Source organism: Hemibagrus wyckioides, linkage group LG09 (assembly GCF_019097595.1).
Source record: "Hemibagrus wyckioides isolate EC202008001 linkage group LG09, SWU_Hwy_1.0, whole genome shotgun sequence".
Taxonomy (NCBI): Eukaryota; Metazoa; Chordata; class Actinopteri; order Siluriformes; family Bagridae; genus Hemibagrus; species Hemibagrus wyckioides.
Window position 1 is genome coordinate 457,628 of NC_080718.1, and position 19,364 is coordinate 476,991.

General features: G+C 39.3%; 2 protein-coding genes across 2 annotated transcripts; both read left to right on the plus strand.

Annotated features, from left to right (window-relative positions):
- Positions 1–7,100: 7,100 nt before the first annotated feature.
- On the plus strand, positions 7,101–8,958 carry LOC131359067 (hatching enzyme 1.2-like). Its single transcript, XM_058398624.1, has 4 exons — positions 7,101–7,424; positions 7,642–7,782; positions 7,857–7,974; positions 8,100–8,958. Exons 1-4 carry the CDS (start codon positions 7,307–7,309, stop codon positions 8,485–8,487), a joined length of 765 nt encoding a protein of 254 aa, XP_058254607.1. The 5' UTR covers positions 7,101–7,306; the 3' UTR covers positions 8,488–8,958.
- A 2,553-nt stretch (positions 8,959–11,511) lies between these two features.
- LOC131359388 (rhamnose-binding lectin-like) lies at positions 11,512–19,038 on the plus strand. The gene is made up of 7 exons (XM_058399249.1): positions 11,512–11,530; positions 11,620–11,755; positions 11,857–12,022; positions 14,787–14,920; positions 15,146–15,296; positions 15,412–15,545; positions 18,930–19,038. The coding sequence occupies exons 1-7, from the start codon at positions 11,512–11,514 to the stop codon at positions 19,036–19,038; spliced, it is 849 nt and encodes a 282-aa protein (XP_058255232.1).
- The last annotated feature ends 326 nt before the right edge of the window (positions 19,039–19,364 follow it).

The window sequence follows — 19,364 nt, forward strand, 5'->3', positions numbered from 1 at the left end:
CGCCAACTTTCTGCAGAGTCGATCGCTACAGACCTCCAAACTTCATGTGGCCTTCAGATTAGCTCAAGAACAGTGCGCAGAGAGCTTCATGGAATGGGTTTCCATGGCCGAGCAGCTGCATCCAAGCCATACATCACCAAGTGCAATGCAAAGCGTCGGATGCAGTGGTGTAAAGCACGCCGCCACTGGACTCTAGAGCAGTGGAGACGCGTTCTCTGGAGTGACGAATCGCGCTTCTCCATCTGGCAATCTGATGGACGAGTCTGGGTTTGGCGGTTGCCAGGAGAACGGTACTTGTCTGACTGCATTGTGCCAAGTGTAAAGTTTGGTGGAGGGGGGATTATGGTGTGGGGTTGTTTTTCAGGAGCTGGGCTTGGCCCCTTAGTTCCAGTGAAAGGAACTCTGAATGCTTCAGCATACCAAGACATTTTGGACAATTCCATGCTCCCAACTTTGTGGGAACAGTTTGGAGCTGGCCCCTTCCTCTTCCAACATGACTGTGCACCAGTGCACAAAGCAAGGTCCATAAAGACATGGATGACAGAGTCTGGTGTGGATGAACTTGACTGGCCTGCACAGAGTCCTGACCTCAACCCGATAGAACACCTTTGGGATGAATTAGAGCGAGGCCTTCTCGTCCAACATCAGTGTGTGACCTCACAAATGCGCTTCTGGAAGAATGGTCAAAAATTCCCATAAACACACTCCTAAACCTTGTGGACAGCCTTCCCAGAAGAGTTGAAGCTGTTATAGCTGCAAAGGGTGGACCGACGTCATATTGAACCCTATGGATTAGGAATGGGATGTCACTTAAGTTCATATGTGAGTCAAGGCAGGTGAGCGAGTACTTTTGGCAATATAGTGTATATAGGGATCCTTTTATACCTGTCATTGTTCTATGTTTGTTGTTTGTAAGTCAAGTTTCTGTTCATGTTTTAGTTTCTGTTAGTGTTGTCATGTCTTCGTTATTAGGTTAGTTTCCCATTGTCTTGTGTTTATGTTAATAAAGCAGTGCCTTCTGAATCCTGCATATGGGTCTTCTCCATGGTGTGCTGATGCACGCAGCGTCCACGGAGGTCCGGGTTCACGCACGGGGCGGCAGAGACCGGACGCGACACTCATCCATGCACTGTAATTTAATTGAGTTAGTCCAACTAATTTTTATCAAATGCAGCTACAATAATAACCAGTAAAACCTCAAAGGATCTATACAGTGCAGCTTACAAGTTTTAAATGTTAGAACACATCAACCTGAAAATCACTGACAAGGCTGATAACAATAACCCTCAATTCAGCATCATCAATACTTCAATACTCACACCACTATATTAACTTTTAGACTTGAAACCAGACTGCAAGGTTAACTCTTTTAAAAGGATTTAAGAGCAGTGCCCTGAAATAGTACTTCTGTAAAAGTTTCATAACTGGTGAAAAATGAATTCCCAGCTATTCCAAATCCCTGAGCCACAAAAAACAAAGGCTCTATGAAGATGGAGAGCTTTGCACTGCTTTACACACAGGGGATGCCAATGTGTGGTTTTGATATAACAAACACCAATGATGCAAAACAGCTTCTATTAAATTGTTTATCTTAATACTAACTAAAGAACAATTTAAACATCAATTATAAAACACATTCCTTATTCTAGATATACAGTAACTGTATATGTAATAAAAGCTGAACAACAAGGGTGTAGGAAACATTTGCGGGAATTAGGTTTACACCTGAGCAATTTAAAATCTAATAGGCTTACATCTTCTGTTACCACGCAGATAACAAGTGCAAATGAAAAAGAGCAATATTTTACTAACCTGAAAATCCTAAAATAAAAAAATAAAAATTACATCGAAGCTTCCATGTATGTCATGTATAACCAATATGGCAAAAGTAAAATTCCCTCTACTTTGCTTATTCGAGAGGTACGGCATTGTTTTCTTCCCCATAGTACAAACTAGGACAATTGCAGTTACTCATATACACTGAAAAACTGCTTTTGGTGTATTATCCTAGGGGCTAACAGAAACTGGTTGCATCGACCACTTTTGGGCTACAGAAAAGAAGAAGAAAAAAAATCTCACCCATCTGATAATAACTAATATGGATACCCATATTCATTTATATGTAACAAACTGTAAAATTTGACTTGTTACACAAAAAAATTCTGGCCATTCACAATCAAAGGGAATTACAGTTTTGTTCAAATCTGTTTATATCCATTTCAACTTAAGTGTTAAGTGTCATGTGATCAGGTGAAGGGTAGCGGGGAAAAAATGGATGCACCGGCTGACACTGGCATCAGCTCTATGGCAGCTTGAAAAGGGTGGAGGGTAGAGTCACACTTTAGTTGAAGGTGAAGGATGAAGGTTGGAGGTGAAGCAGGCAAACTTGAGGTGAAGCCCATTAAACCCCATCAACCCTTAGTTCATCCAGGTAGTGCAAAGTCACTCCACTTCCCGTGGTTGTATATCCTTCCTTATAACTGTTAAACAGCTTGCAGTCATATGTAAAAGTTCAGTGAATAACACCCATAGTCTGCCTCTGTGAGCTTTGTGAATTCTTTGAAAATATCAGGACAAGAAAAACATCAATGAAGTCTCTGATGGTCATTGGTTGTTGACTGAGCCAAAGATGAAAATGGAAAAGCAAAACAAAAACAGCTCCAAAAGACCCGATAATGAAGACTGACAGTGTACAAACAACTTGATTTTCAGCTGCTGTATCTTTGTATTCAGCTTGTGCACATCCAAATTCATTATAACCTTCTGGAAAAACTCGAAGGTGTACTTGAGGTTTTTTGGAAAGCTTATGCTTATGGACATTGCCTATGTTGCTCAAGACTTGAATGCCTTCGATCACAATTCCCACATCCTCTGGCTCCTCAGCACCATCTCTTCGGATCGTGTAAATCCCCATGACTGTGTCTCTCTGCAACCTCAGTGGCGGAGGCCTGGACAACAACGCATACACACAACACTTGCGTTAAGGAGAATGATGAACACCAAAAACCATAAACTATACACTAAGAATGTGAAGTTGGCGTCACGAAGTGTTAAGTGCTGAAGGACATGGGCACCATCTTGTGAGATTTCCCCTGCCTTTCTATCGGTGAGTTGGAGTCTGTGTTCTGACTTTCTGTCATGATTCTGTAAAGAGTCACCACATACTGTCAGTGCTGCTGCCATAGGTCAGTAGAGGAGTGCTGTCTTACCTTTGTGAGCACTTGCACAGAGCCACTGAAAACCGATCAGGTATTTATTGTTATTACTTTTTCCAAATACTGTTGCTTACTATTGTGATTTAATTTCTCCAGGTAAGGTCCCTTTTCTACCTTCACATCTTCCCATCTCTATCAAATTTGAACAATTTCAACAACTTATAACCTTGACCTTCTGGCTCTCCCTTTTAGTTATGCTGTCATAGCTAGTCTTGCCGGAGTCCCTGCCTGCACTTTACACATAATTCTACTTTGTCTTTAAACATCACATGATCAGAAACTTAATATCTTTCTCTTTCTCTCTCTACCTTCTCTGTCGAGCTATACACCCCACTCCTGAGCTCCCAGTGTTTGCCAGTTTCCAGTGCGACCGCTGCCCTACCCCTGGTCGGAGTCTCGCCGCTTGATGGTGCCCACTGATGCTGTGGATGGATCTGTGTGGACCAGGAGACAGCCATGGACAGAGCCACTTGGGGACTTTCACACCATCACAGACATGCCATTACATCTGTCAGCCCGTGACAGCAAAGAACTAGTGTTTATAATGACCTTAGAAACTACACTGACCTAATAGTTCCTCATGGGTCATTGATTGCTGTTGTAGAAAGGACATTAATCAGCTACAGTTACATTATTTTCTGTTTAGTGTCACCCAAATGAGGATGGGTTCCCTTCTGAGCCTGGTTCCCCTCAAGGTTTCTTCCTTTCCATCCCAGGGAGTTTTTCCTTGCCACCATTGCCACAGGCTTACTCATTAGGGATAAAATAAAATAGTCTAACTACAGAATTTAATAATTTATTCTTATTTCTAGTTAATTAGTTATTTTTTATTTTTTATTATTATTTTTCATTTTCCCCTCCCCTTTCTCTGTTTTCTTCTTTTGTAAAGCTGCTTTGAGACAATGTTCATTGTAAAAGGCGCTATACAAAATAAACTGAATTGAATTGAATTATAAAACCAAACAAAAGATATGCAGGTAACCTATTCTAACCGCTGTAGCAGGCACAGATAAAGAGACCACATAGATCACAAGATAGTGCCCGTGTCTCCCAACAGTTAACATGATATGACATCTTCACATTCTCTGTAAAACATTCTTAGATGATCAACTGCAGCTTAGAGATGCAGACTAGATCCTTAGCACATCAGGTGCCAGGGCAAATATTATGAAATATGCTAAATCACCTTCTTTTGCAGTTGCTAGGCAGACATGACCTATCCCATAGCTTGAAATATTTGGCCTAAAACATCTAGCCAAGGGTATGGATGGTGGTCATAGGATTTTCTCATTATAGTGTATGGAATCAGATAGCCCTCAATATTAATGAATATTCACACAATGATTCACAAATGTATATAATAGAAATTGACAACTTGTATAAGTATTTGTAATTTTTATTAAAAACATATTTACATGCTACGTTGTATATGTATTTATATATATAAGCTGTTGAACCTTTATTTGCAAAGTGCTTGTTATTTGTCAACTTCACTGCATTTGTGTGTGGGTGTTTTGAGACTCCCTGTCACTGCTCAGTTCAACTTAAGTGTGTGATTTAAGGCACAGGTTCCCTACCTGCAGGGTCCTAAACCTCACTAGAGGCTGCCAAAGTTTCAGAGGGGGTCACAAGGCCTTCTTAATTTTAAGCGATGTATGAAAACTAAAAATATACAGTCGGCCTATGTCCTGGTACTTTAGTCATTTCCATGAGAGGATTTCATGAAACTGTAATTTAAAAGAACAACAGCCAAGCATCAAGAAGAACACACTGAATTTGTCAATAAAGCAACTTTTTAAGTATATATTATATATATTTAAAAAAGAGTTGTCTAAAAGCATCCTAAAAATCTCTAATGCAATACTGATAGAAAATGATAATTCATGTAAATCACTTATTTCTGGCGCTATGTGTTCACAATTAATCACACCTTTTAAACTACACTTATTTTACTGACTGAAAAGGAAGGAGGTAGGCTACAGATAAAGTGTGAATTTAAGGGCTGTGACACACCAAGTTGACGCCAAAGAATTACTGTCTCACATCGTCTTCATCTGGGTCAACAAGTGGTGCTTGATCACAGAGCAAAGACAACAGCTGACAGACATGTAGGGCTGGACGTTCAGTGCTTGTGTGAGAGAGGGGAAAAAGTGTAAGACCCGGGACTGCATTTGTACAAACCCGACAGCCCGATGGCCAGCTTGGTCTGTCTTGGACCTAAGAGCAGCATTATTTTATTTATATAAATATGTTATGTATTGTATGTATGTATGTTATGTACATATAAATATGTATTTTATTCATATAAATACATCAAAAATTGTATGTTTTTGATGAAAATTGCTAATACTTTTAAATACATATATAATATTGTGTACAAAAAAACTATTTTGTGGAGAGAATCATTTATATTTAAACCACAAAATACATTTACAGAATACAAATACAGAATTTTTCTTTGCGTATTTACTGATTTAGGACTCATGACTCATGTGATTCGATAATAACGTGTCATGGACGAAGTAACTGTGTTAGGCCGTATGGGAGGTATATTGTGATAAACTTACCAGATATTCCTTGTAAAAAAGAGTCTGGATCCTCATTGAGATAGATCACAAGGCTCCTCAGGATGCATTCCCTCCTGATGTCAATGCTGTCACACTAAAGCAGGGGCAACAATCAAGATAGAATTTAGCAGAAGTGGGTGCAATGGCAGAACAGGGAGGAGAGCAGGCTGTCTAAAGCCATTGGTTGTCTGGTTGGCGAGTTGGGTGAATGAAATGCAAATGCAATGAAGTGCTTTGGATAAAAACACCATATAAACAGGCCATTTACCATTTCTCAAATGTTTAAATGAGCAGCTAAGGACAAAAAAACCTTGCAATAACCACCTCAATACAGTGAAAGCATTTCCCATGGATTTTTACTTGCAGGATCTTTGATATCCAGGTCGTCCTTGATCTTCTGCCCCTTCAGTCCTCCTTTCTTGTTGAAGATTGCTGTATTAGTTTGTCTGAGAAATGGTCCTGCTGTGACAGGAACTTTGATCGCGGTGGCTTGGTAGTGATCCACAAGAACTCTGCATTTATCTGAAAATTTTAAACAATAAACAATGGATTAGAATTACTATCATATAAGGATGCAGGATAACTAGAAAATTCAAATTGCAAGCCATTAAACACCATGAACAGTAATAAACATTACTTACTTCACTCTCAAGGAACAGGGCGGGCCATCTGTTTTTGAACTCTCCTATCTGAAGACTGAACAAGCACCTGAGCAGCCTGTGTGGACAGAAATGGCTGAATCCTTCTGATGTTGCACTGAAGAAACTGTCATGAGCGTGTGACATTAGTAACATGGGAGGAAAATGACAGCTGATTGTCCATGGTTACCCCAAGGTTGTGAGCAGTGGCCAAAGGGCAGGTCAGGGAGTTGTTCAGAGCCATTGCGAGATCCTGGGCTGGAGATAAAACATCTGGGATGACCAGCAGATCAGTGTTGATTTGAGAATGGCCAATGACGCTACACATTTCATTCCAAATGAAGCAGCAAGTTCACCTTACTTTTCCTGAATAGTCAATTTGTCTGCATTCTCAAACAATTATTAATTGCAGGTCCTGCTTCTCCAGAGCAAAAATACACATATTTGTAAATTTTGGATACAAATCACATGACCTTCAGCCATATGGCTCAGATATTCATTCAGAGAATGTTTACCTTGGGTTAACTCGTAAGTCCTTCAAATATACAAGGCACTCCATAAAACTAGAGCCTGTCTGAGACATAGATCAACAACCGGTCATTAAGAGGTATGGTCCAGCTAAAGTCCATCCATTACTCCTGATTATCCAACCAATCTCCTAACTCTCATGATGCTTCAGTGAGGCATTAAAGTGTTGAGTTCAGAGGATCCTCCCTTTAGTTCCACACATTAGACAGTGGACATTAAGGCCTAGAGTTAATCCCCAGAAAGCTACTCCAAGTTGTTTCTGTGTGTGTCAGTGTGTATAAAAAGTGAGAAATGACAGTTGGCAGTCACCGAGCTACGGTGAAGGAGCATCCAGATCATCTCCCCACACTGAAGCATCATGCAGTCTATAGTGTCTCTCTCCATTCTAGCCCTGCTGCTTGGCTTCTCGCAAGCTTTCTATCTCGACCAACCTGAGCATGTGGACATCACGTCAAGGATTCTCACCATCAACAACGGTCTGATAACTCCCTGATCTCACTACACCAGTATTATTACTGCTACATATTCGACAAATATGGGCCTAGAACCTGTCTTGTTCTAAGATTAGGATTTTTGTAATTATTTCTTTTGGGTACAGTTTCCTTGCTGGCACCAGTGACAGAAATTGTAAGACACCACCATTACTACTTATTGATTTTGCTGTCTTTATCCCTTTTTGTTCTCTGGTTGAAGGATCCAGTGAACTGTTGTTGGAGGGAGACATACTCTTGCCAAGAGGTAGGAATGCTCTGGTCTGCAGCGACAGCAGCTGCTTTTGGAAGAAGTCCTCAAATGGCCTAGTGGAGGTGCCTTACACGTTGAGCAGTGTTTTCTGTAAGTGAAAGACTTCCTCATTATGACACATCTCTGTTTATTACTTGTTAATGTATTGAACGTTTTCTCTACAGCTTTCTCTGACAGGACCGTAATAGCCAATGCCATGGCCTCCTTCCACAGCAAAACCTGCATTCGTTTCGTTCCCAGGACAAATCAAACTTCCTACCTTAGCATCGAGAGCAAAGATGGGTGAGAACCACTGAACCAATCCCTGTACCTGAAAATGGAATTTGGAGTTCTCTAATTTTGTTTAATGTACAGTGTCCTTAGTTTGACGTAAGTGACATGGTTGATTCCCCTCTTTTTTCTCTCAGATGTTTCTCTAATGTGGGCAGATCAGGTGGTGCTCAGGTGGTTTCTCTCAGCAGGTTGGGTTGTGTTTACTATGGCATTGTCGAGCATGAGCTGAACCATGCACTTGGTTTCTACCACGAGCATACTAGGAGTGACCGTGACAAGTACGTCAAAATCAACTGGGAAAACATCGACCCAACCACGCAGTCTAATTTCGAGCTGAAAAACACCAACAACCTCAACACTCCGTACGACTACTCCTCTGTAATGCACTATGGAAGAACAGCTTTCTCCATTAACGGGCTGGACACCATCACTCCCATTCCTGATCCGTCAGTGAATATTGGACAGAGAAAGGAACTGTCCGCCATCGACATCCTGAGGATCAACACCCTCTACAAGTGCTGAAATTGTTTAGAGGCTTCACTTGCTGCGCTAACAAAATATGAAATCATACAATAAAATGGCTACATGCATCTTTTTCTTGGTGTGTGCTTTAATAAAGTATTTCACTGAAACCCCATGAAACAGTTTTCATCATGCCAGGACCATGAATGTCCAGCAAGATTTATTGTTACTCCCTCCACCTCAGTATCACATACGTACTGGCATTTTATTGAATGTTGTTTTGTATAAATGAACCAGCACTTTGACATCTATGACTACATATAAATATAAAAACTATACATTTGAGGACAGTCATCAACTTTAGACTTCAAAAAGCATATCCAGTGAGAGAATCCTAATACACCATGTCCTGTTCGTTTGGTATAATTGAACGAGCACTTAGACATGTATGACTACATACAAATATGAAAACTAAACCTTCAAGGATCATCAACAACATTAGACATGATTGCAGAAACAAATCCTGTGAGAAAATCCTAATATACTACATTAGTTCAGCCCTCTGTAGGTTGATCATTTTCATTTCCATCAAATGATGTGGCATCCTTTCATTTCTAACACATTACCCAGTCCATTTCAGTATAGATATCCAGCATGATATTTTCCCCATTGAGATCTGATGTGTTTTCAAAGTGTTCCTTTAATTTTTTTAAACAGTGTATTTACCAGTGGTGGACCGTCAGTTCCAGCAAGGTCTTCTCTGCTGGCCTAAACAGCAGTGATCTGAATCACTGACTTGCATTTTAATATATTTAATATATTTTTCCATGAATGTGTATTAAATTATTCCCAATAGTCTATTCTCTACATTTCATAGCTTTTCTCTCGGTTGCGCTGTTTCCAGTAGTGTATATTTATGATAAGAGTATGTATCTAATCATATTTCAGCCAGTGGCAGACATCATGTGTCACCAGAGTGAAAGAAATCTGCCTTAAGGCCTTCAGAATCAATGGTGCAGGCGCCCGTAGCTTAAAATAAGTGGCAATGAAATTGTTACATTAACCAATCAGATTTCGAGTTGTTGTCACTGGGGCCATCTAGCAGGCATATGATTACGTCAGCAATTTCCCGTCCTTTGATTGGATAATTGGAGTAGTCAGAGGCAGCGAACCGCCCATATACATTGTTTCTATATTCTCTGCGTCTCATTTCGGATCCTTGGGAGATTGCAGTTTGCTACATGCGTCATCAAGAATGTCTTTTTTGAGAAAAGTAACTGTAATAAAATTGACTATTCCTTGTGAGGTGTGAAATACTGTAGACTAATTTCTTTTTTACTTTGTTATTTAATGGTTGATTATTATCTATTGCCGTGGCGTCCAGGGGTGATCCTAGTTTCATTTAAGGGGGGCTCAGCCCCCAATGAGGGTATAATAGTAAAATAAATAAATAAATAAATAAATAAAGGTTTGACTAACAGGGTAGGATGGTAAACTTATTGCAGCATTCCACTGTATTGCATAGATGTGTATAACGTACTGAACAAGCCAAATACTAGTCTTCCTGATCACACACACACACACACACACTTGTCCTCTGATCCTCGCTCTGCGGACTGAAAGACGGGGAGGAGCCGAAGTCTGCCGCAGTTTTCATATGAAACTTAAAGCGGACTGAGGCGATCACGAATTTGTGTACAGTTTATGGACAATCGCTGAGGGCTGAGAAGAAAATGGCCTAGCGATGCTCATGGTGGCGTCATAATGATGGTAGAGATGAGGATTAATTCAGGAAGGACACCAGTGAAGGCCTAGGTGTGAAATGCACGGTCCGCCACTGAGTTTACATACTGTATAGTCCACAAGATACAAATAAACTATTCAAAGAAGCGAATACGCACGCGCACGTGACGTCTAAAATGCACAGATTCACCCGGCTCGAGACACCATGTGGGAATACCTGAGATGCGGATTGGGGGCACGCAGATGATGATGATGATGATGATGATGATTATTATTATTATTATTATTTTATGTTTGTTATCGTTATTAATTATTATAATAATAATGTAATTACTATTATTGTATTGTTCTTATTGTTGATACATACACTTTATTACACTTATTTACTTACACTCATATATCAATATATACTTACTTAGATCGTTCCTTATAGACCGTTGTTGCTCTAACTGTGTGAAGAGCTTTGTAAATATGAACACAGTACTCATAAATGCATGTCACTAACTGTCAGAGAAATTGTAAAACAAATCCAACAATCCCTTTGCGCCATCTGCTGGAGAATCGATGAAATGACATCAAGTAATCTGGGGCAATTTTTGTAAACGTTTTCTGTTATCAAGTTATAACAAGTATAATTCATTACAATTCTATTCATTCATACAATTTCAGTTATTTATCTTGTTTAGTTTATAATAATAATAATAATAATAATAATAATAATAAACTGTAATCTGATTAAAAAAATAAAGAAAATATCAAGATAAAGTATCTTGTGTTATTGCACAATTCTCATATGATATAGTAGAAATCCCAAAATATATTGTCCAGTTTGTGGAAGGGGCTACTGGGAGCAGTGCTGGTTGTACAGTCTCACAGCAGCAGGAAGGAAAGACCTACAGTACCACTCTCTCAAACACTTGGGATGAAGTAGCCTACCACTACAGGAACTGCCCAGGGTCATCAGAGTCTTCCAGAACCTGACCATCATCCTCCTTTCTCCCTCCATCTGCACTGGGTCGAGACTGCATCCTATGAAAGAGCTATTTTTATGATTTTTTCCAGTCTCTTCCTGTCTGCAGCAGAGATGCCACTGCCCCAGCTGAAAAGGCAAGATGCAAGATGCTGATGTCATGGACGTTTTGATAGGTCAACTGACAACATTTGAGTTAATTGGAGGCATATCCGTGGATGTATTTTAAGGCTCACCTCAAACACTTCCTTGTGTGACCCCATGGGAAAATCAAAAGAAATCAGCCAAGATTTCATCCTTGGGTACAATTTCCAGATGCCTGAAAGTGCCACATTCATCTGTTCAACAATTATACGCAAATATAAAACACCATGGGAATGTCCAGCCATCGTACAGTAGTTGCAGTACAAGTTTTAAATACTTTAAATACTTTTATGTTGCTGCTGCTCTACAGTAAGCTTACCTGTATATCTGTGCAGGAGTGAATACTATTAAGATCTTGAATGTGAACTTTGGGTGTGCTGATTCTGTAACCTGTTCAAGTGGAATCCCCAACAGTTTCACCCAGAACACCAACTGCTACGCTCCAAACACACTCTCAACTGTCTCCTCACTGTAAGCTTTTAGTTTGTTCTTTAAGCTTTTTTTACTTAGTAGGTTAACTTGTAGTCCAGCTCTTAAAGAGGCCATGTTAACATTGTTTTTGTCATTTACAGGTGCAATGGACTGAAGAGTTGCACTGTCGAAGCTTCCTCCACCGTCTTTACAGATCCTTGTAACACTACTGCTACATACCTCACAGTGTCCTACACATGCACCGCTGGGCATCTGGTCTTTTTCTTTTTCTTCTTCTTTTTTCTTACCTCTTTTCAGAAATATTGGGTAAACTGGAAAGAAATAAAGTTCTTATGAACTCATGAATGAAATATATTTTTTATTCTTATTATAAATTTTTTAAAAATCTGTCATCTGAATTACTTCAGTTTACTTCAGTTCAGTGTACATACAGTACACGCAGTATGAAAGGTATTTTAAGTGCAGCAGTACATAATTAATTTCTTTCCTGTTCTTTTTATTGCTATTGACAGAATACCTTGAAGGATTTGAGATTTCAGTGTAAAAAGGAATCAAACCCTGTTAGCTTGATGAGTTTTGGTGTTGGTGTGCTTTATATTTGCATGTTATCAACATGATCAACTGCTGAAATACCCCCCCCCCCCGCCCCAAATTGTTTATTTGCTTTTACATGCAATGAGTATGATAATATAATATATAAAAATTCAAAAATAACAAATGAGTTTCACAAAATTTAACAAAATTTATAATAATAATATAAATCAATATATATATTTTGATAAAAGGAAGTATAAAGTTTAAAAGGTTTATCTGGTGGCCGGTGCAACAGAGGGACGACCTGAAAGAGAAAAGCAGAGTCATATTACTCTATTACTGTCACAGATACACGCTGTGTGTTCAGAATTATTGTGTAGCTATTCAGTTATATATCACAGTAATTCTCAAACAGTTTATCATAGTTTGTATAACCATTGCACTTATTGATATTTTTCATTTTATTATTGCATTAAATTTCTTGTATTACAAGGTCAGCTGTGACTCACGATGTGAATGGACCCTCTGCAAGAATCTGTGAGGTCTTGTGTGTGGCTCAGTTGGACCACTGCTTCCTGTACACTCAGTCTGGGTGAGGGAAGCCTTGCGCTGCTTATTGTTGTTAGCCAGCGTCACATACAGTGGCTTCCTGCCCATCATCCTTCCATTCATCTTCTTAATGGCTTTTTCTGCTTCATTTGGAGAGGTGAAGCTCACAAATCCAAAACCTCGGGAGCAGCCATTCTCCACAGTCACCTGTAGGGGTCAGCAAGGAAATACAGCAAGCACAAAAGTTAATATTACACACACCTACTGTATGTGGCTAATCTTGAGGAAAAACTAGCACTGTCATTACATCAAAACATAATGAAAATAGCTATATTGTGTTAGTATCAGGGTTCTGGTATTGCACATTCAATATGAATCTCTTCAGTGTTAATAGTAATTTGAGGTAGCAACCATTCGAAAAAAACACCCAACTACACATTCATCTCCTTGTGCTGCAAGTGCACACTGGTTTTGACATAATAGAGCAGGTAAGGAGAAGTAAACAAAAAAAAGAAATAAAATGTAGGGTTTAGTAATTTTAGGTGACCTTTGCACTGATGACTGTTCCATATGGCAGGAACGCTTCATGCAGGCGCCTGTCGTCCACACTGTAGTCCAGATGTTTTATAAACACCTTACTCTTCTACAGAACAGAGAGCAAAATCAACATCCAGCGTTTGATTTAGTATTTTATAGTAATCCATCACTCAGTATTAAGACAATCATTAAGCTAAAAATGTGTGACCAAAACATGGGAAAAATCATTAAAGTCCTGTAATATAATCAGAAAAATACCTGTGCATCCTGGGACTGCAGTGTGGTTTGCACTCTGCATATGTTCCTGTCCTGTTGGTTGGTTCTCCTCAATTCTGGAGATGCATCTGTAGCCACAACCAAACATTTCACTTTATCATCCAATCAGTATTATGATTGGGACCTATTGAGGCCTTAACAATGTTGTAAACTTAACACAAATTGAGAAGTGTGACTTACTCTGTGGCTGAATATTCTTTTGAGCCTGGTGTGGATTTGGACAGGGTTCTTTCAGGCTACTCTCTGCCCTCTCTCTGTGCCTTCCTCCATGTTCCTCCTTGCTCTGAACCACACTAACATACACTGGCCTGCTTCCCAATACCCTGCCGTTCATCTTCATGATGGCATTTCTGGCTTCATCAGGAGATGCAAAAATGACAAAGCCAGTGCCTTTGGGATGGCCATTCTCCATATTGACCTGCAGAGGAAACAGATTTAGAGATGCGAAAAGCAAAGAATGAGCATTACATGCACTATATGGTAACAATATAATAGATTTCCACATTCAGAAAATAAACCGGTTAAATAGTTCGCAATAAAAAACCCTCATCTTCTTGTGCTACAAGTGCACAGTGATTTTAACCTAAAAGAGGGAGTATGGGGAGGTGAAGGTAGTAATTGAAATTGACCTCTGCACTGATCACAGTTCCAAAGGGATGGAATTCCTCATGTAGTTGTCTGTCATCCACATTGCAGTCAAGGTTCCTCAACAGTAGTTTCACTGTCTGCAGAACAGGGCAGAGTCAACATCCAGATTGTTAATTAAGCCAATTTGTTAATTAAAAACAAAACATACAAAAAACAGAATAGCACAGCTTGAACAATAACTGATACAAATACTATATGCTAAGTAGAGACACACAAACATGTCCTTATATGGAAATAAAGCTAGAAATAAAGCATGTCCTCTCAGGCCTTGATCTGCAGCCAGACTTTACTACAGTACCTTTTTATTCTTGCAGAGGCGTTCATTAGGGAGCTTTTTGTCACTAACAGGCAGCTGCTGGACTCTGGCCTGCTTCTCTGCCTTCTGCTCCTCTACCTTCTGCTCCTCTACCTTCTTTACAAACTTTTGTACCTTTAACAAAAAATGAGAGAGAATTAGAGGATGAAAGACACAACATCCTTATGTTATGTATGCCCGACATATTCACAAGCTTATTGTCTTACATAGAAAGAGAAAGGCTCTACATTCTCCATCTCATTGTCCTCAGCGTCCATGATTTCACCCCACGTGAGTTTTGCGGGAGCTGGAGATGTACACTGTGGTAGTTCAGACATGGACTCAGGATCCATAGTAGGCAGAAAGTTGGAAATTGCCTTAAAGAAACTTGGCTCTTGAGGCACATAAAGGTAATTTATGTAATCAACAAAACTACTAACATAGCATAGCATAGTGGTTACAATGAACTCCCCAAAAACCCTGAATAGCACAGCTGAACAAAAACTGTTAGAAATGCTATATGCTATATAGAGACACAAACTTGTCTTTATATGGAAATAAAGCATGTCCTCTTAAGCCTTGATCTGCAGACAGACTTTACTGCAGTACCTTGTTATTCTTGCTGAGGCGTTCATTAAGGAGCTTTGTGTTTCTAACAGGCGGCTGCTGGACTTTGGCCTGCTCTTCTGCCTTCTGCTCCTCTATGTTCTTCTCTACCTTCTGCTCCTCTACCTGGTTGATGTAATCCATGCTCCAGGGATTCTGGTTTAAACAGAAAAAAGAGAGAGAATTAGAGGATGAAAGACACAACATCCTTATGTTATGTATGCCCAACATATTCACAAATCTTACATAGAAACAGAAAGGCTCTACATTCTCCATCTCATTGTCCTCGGCGTCCATGATTTCACCCCATGTGAGTTTCACAGGAGCTGGAGATGGACACCGTGGTAGTTCAGACATGGACTCAGGCTCCATAGTAGGCAGCAAGTTGGAAATGGCCTCTGATTGGAACTGAATAAAGAAAAAGTTAGAGAAAGAGTTAGCTTTAACGGCACTCGCCTCTTGAGGCACATAAAGCTAATTTATATAATCAGCAAAACTATTAATTAACATAGCATAGCATATTTCTTTACAACTTACCGTTGTACCAAGTCTGAATAATAAAAGCAAGGAAACTGCTGGCTCTATCTGAAATAAACTTTCTCGCGGTGCGATGTGAACTGCTGCTTGCTTTTCCTAACTTGCCGATGCTCTGGACTGTGGCTGACCAACACTACGTCATGTTCTGATTCTTTGTATGATGCGTTGTGTTCCGTCATTGCCATAGCAATGCTGTTCTCTCCACTACCCACCCTTCACCTGACCCCCCCCCTCCCCGCGCGGGTCATCAGGAGGTCATTATCAGTGATGGGCAGTAACGAAGTAAATGTAATTCGTTACTGTACTTAAGTGTCTTTTTCCAGTATCTGTACTTTACTAAAATATAACATTTCTTTGAGACTTCTTACTTTCACTCCACTAGATTTTGAAGTAAAATATCGTACTTTTTATTCCACTACATTATCCCACATCTCTCGTTACTTGTATTAGAAAAAAATAAATAAAAAGCAGTTGTCCAATCACAGCACAGCAAACCGAGCTACAGCGCGCGCAGTGTTTTTGAACCTAGGTATCTTTCCGGTTTCATTAAATGCAGCGAGTGTTAACGGTTCGGTAGAAAAACCCTGACCCCATCCCGCTACCTGCACACACATGACCCATGACCTGACCTGCAGGATTTGTTTTAAGATGTAGAACAGAAGAAAGACTCTTTCATATTCAGATACCTGCTCTGTCTCACTAACATCATCTTTGTGAAAATGTAGAGGTGAGCACGTGCTGTAATCATCATAATGGTCATTTTCTTTAATATGAATCTAATGTTAGCTCTCAGTAATGAAGGATTTTCTAGTGTATGTGAACAAATCTGTCATTATCTTAATTATGTCGTGTATGGCTAGTTCCGCTTTAGTTATCTAAGTAAGCTAATCAGTAGCTCTTGAGCAGCAGCTTATATTAACCTTACTGATGTTATACAGCATCCCAATAACCCAATAACTCAACTTTTATTGTTGATATTTGACCAGTCACCAAGTAACATTCCTTTTTCATAGTTTTTTTATTATGTAAAGCAGAATTACTGCACAAATACTGTAATTGCCCATCACACACCAAAGCATTAGTTACTAAATACTGAAATACTGACTTTGCTGAATTTGAACTTTTTTCCTCTGAATCTGTAGAGCAGCAAGTTTCTGTTAAAGTGAATCTGCTTAGATCCTCGTTGGTCATTTGTTTAAAACTGATTCCCCAGGACACAGTAGTGTCCAGCACACATTAGTTATTCTGTATGAATTACCAAGTCAGACTGTCCACCTGTAGTGCTTACTATTTCCTTCTGTTGTGATGTATATATTTTTGTTTTTAAGCACTTTATTTAGGAAACAATTTACAAGCTATAGACCCTGTCTTTATATGTGTCCTTTTTCTTTTGTAGTGTCCATGCACAAATACCTGTGTCCTGTAAACACTGACACAAATACCTGTGCCCTGTAAACACTGACACAAATACATGTGCCCTGTAAACACTGACACAAATACCTGTGTCCTGTAAACACTGACACAAATACCTGTGCCCTGTAAACACTGACACAAATACCTGTGTCCTGTAAACACTGACACAAATACATGTGCCCTGTAAACACTGACACAAATACCTGTGTCTTGTAAACACTGACACAAATACCTGTGTCCTGTAAACACTGACACAAATACCTGTGCCCTGTAAACACTGACACAAATACCTGTGTCCTGTAAACACTGACACAAATACCTGTGCCCTGTAAACACTGACACAAATACCTGTGCCCTGTAAACACTGACACAAATACCTGTGCCCTGTAAACACTGACACAAATACCTGTGCCCTGTAAACACTGACACAAATACCTGTGCCCTGTAAACACTGACACAAATACCTGTGTCCTGTAAACACTGACAGACACACACACATTTCAACAGCAAAGTGTTTTATCATGTTTTAATGGTTACTATCTTAAGTATAACATAAGTCTTAACAGGAAAACCTAACTTATCTAAAGTCCTGCTGTTCTACAGCCCCCATGTTCCCAATAATAACAATAATGTTAACTGACATCTGAATCATGATCATTTCTCAGACCTTGTATTAACAGGCATGTGTGAGCAGAGTGACAGATTCTTCTGACATAAAATGAATAGTTCATACACAAAATGACAACATTAGAGCTGGGATAAATACTTTAATCAAGTAAAAATTAGAATAACATTTTAACTAGAGTATCTGCACTTTTATTGTGTACTTTGTGTACAATAATGTGTACTTTGCCCACCACTGGTCATTAGTGACCTTCAGTAAAGCAGTTTCCGTACTGTGTTTAGTACGGAACCCTGACTTGAATTTGAGGTTTCAGATTCAGTGGAAAGCTTAAAGTAAGAGAGAACAGTGGGAAAAGCAACAGGCTCACTGTGGAGTGGGATAATATTTTAGGCCTATATGAATTTGTGTCATTGTAAAACGATGAGGTAGCATCATGAGTAGTTTTGAACACCATTTCTGTTTTTGGTCTGATGAAGTAAGGTTTTAACAAGACAAGAAGGGTGCATTGTTTAGGTGTGTCTGTTAAGCATGAATAGTCTTTGTGTAGATAATAAATTAACATTAACTTAGTATTGCAAGTCTTATCAAAAATAGACACAACCTGCACAACAGTATCCATTAGATCTCCTCTAAAGTTAAAGTTAGAGTCAAAAAAGCACATATGGGTAAGATGGTCAAGTGCCAATAGACAACCGGACTCCTTAGAAGGTATATTTTATTGTAGTAGATTATGGAGATAGTTACATTTTCTATTACTTTTGTCTGGTACTGTATGATTGTTTCTTTAAATGCCAGATGACCTTGTTCTAAACACTACTATAATACTGGATCTAGAGGTTCTTGTTTGTTGTTTGAGTCCATATAACAATTTCAGATCCATTTTAATATACTGCCCATGGTACATTGCTATCAACACACTGAATACGTTCAATTTTGTCTCCTTTCTTTAGAGAACATTGTGATCTGTGAGCAAGGCTACAGCACGCTGGATCATAGTAAGATCTCTGCTTCCTTATGGTTGGGCTGATGAGCATTTTACTTCTTTTGATGTTGCTATTGGGCTACAGCAATTTTACATGTGTCTCTGTGCAGGAGATGAATCTATTTGGATCAGAAATGCAATCTAAGGATGGGCTGTGGAATTAGAAGCAGATTTACTTATACTTGTTCACATTTTTTACTTCTATTTAAAGTTGTAATGGAAAGAGGACATGCACTTTAGAAGCTTCAAACACCACCTTTACAGATCCTTGTGCTGAAACTGCTAAATACCTCACTGTCTCCTACATCTTGTGGGAGTAATTTTTGACTGGTTTAGAGTGTTCAAAGGGGTTTGGAGTGTTTAAAGTGTATTTGAATGGTTTAGAGTGTTTAAGGTGTATATGAATGCATTCTTGTTTGGATATGTATAAAACAATTAGAATCAGAGGACAGCATGATTGGGTTGTCAGGCACCACCTCAATTTATTGATCACCTCTATTTACAGGTTTAATAATGTAGGGTTTAACACAAACGTGCGGGATGAGGGGTTTGGGCAATGCTTGTTAACTCTGGGCTGAGATTACATAGCTGGTATGGAATGAGAAACAGTGAGGGTAACATCAGTTTGGTAGGCCTTTTCAGTGGT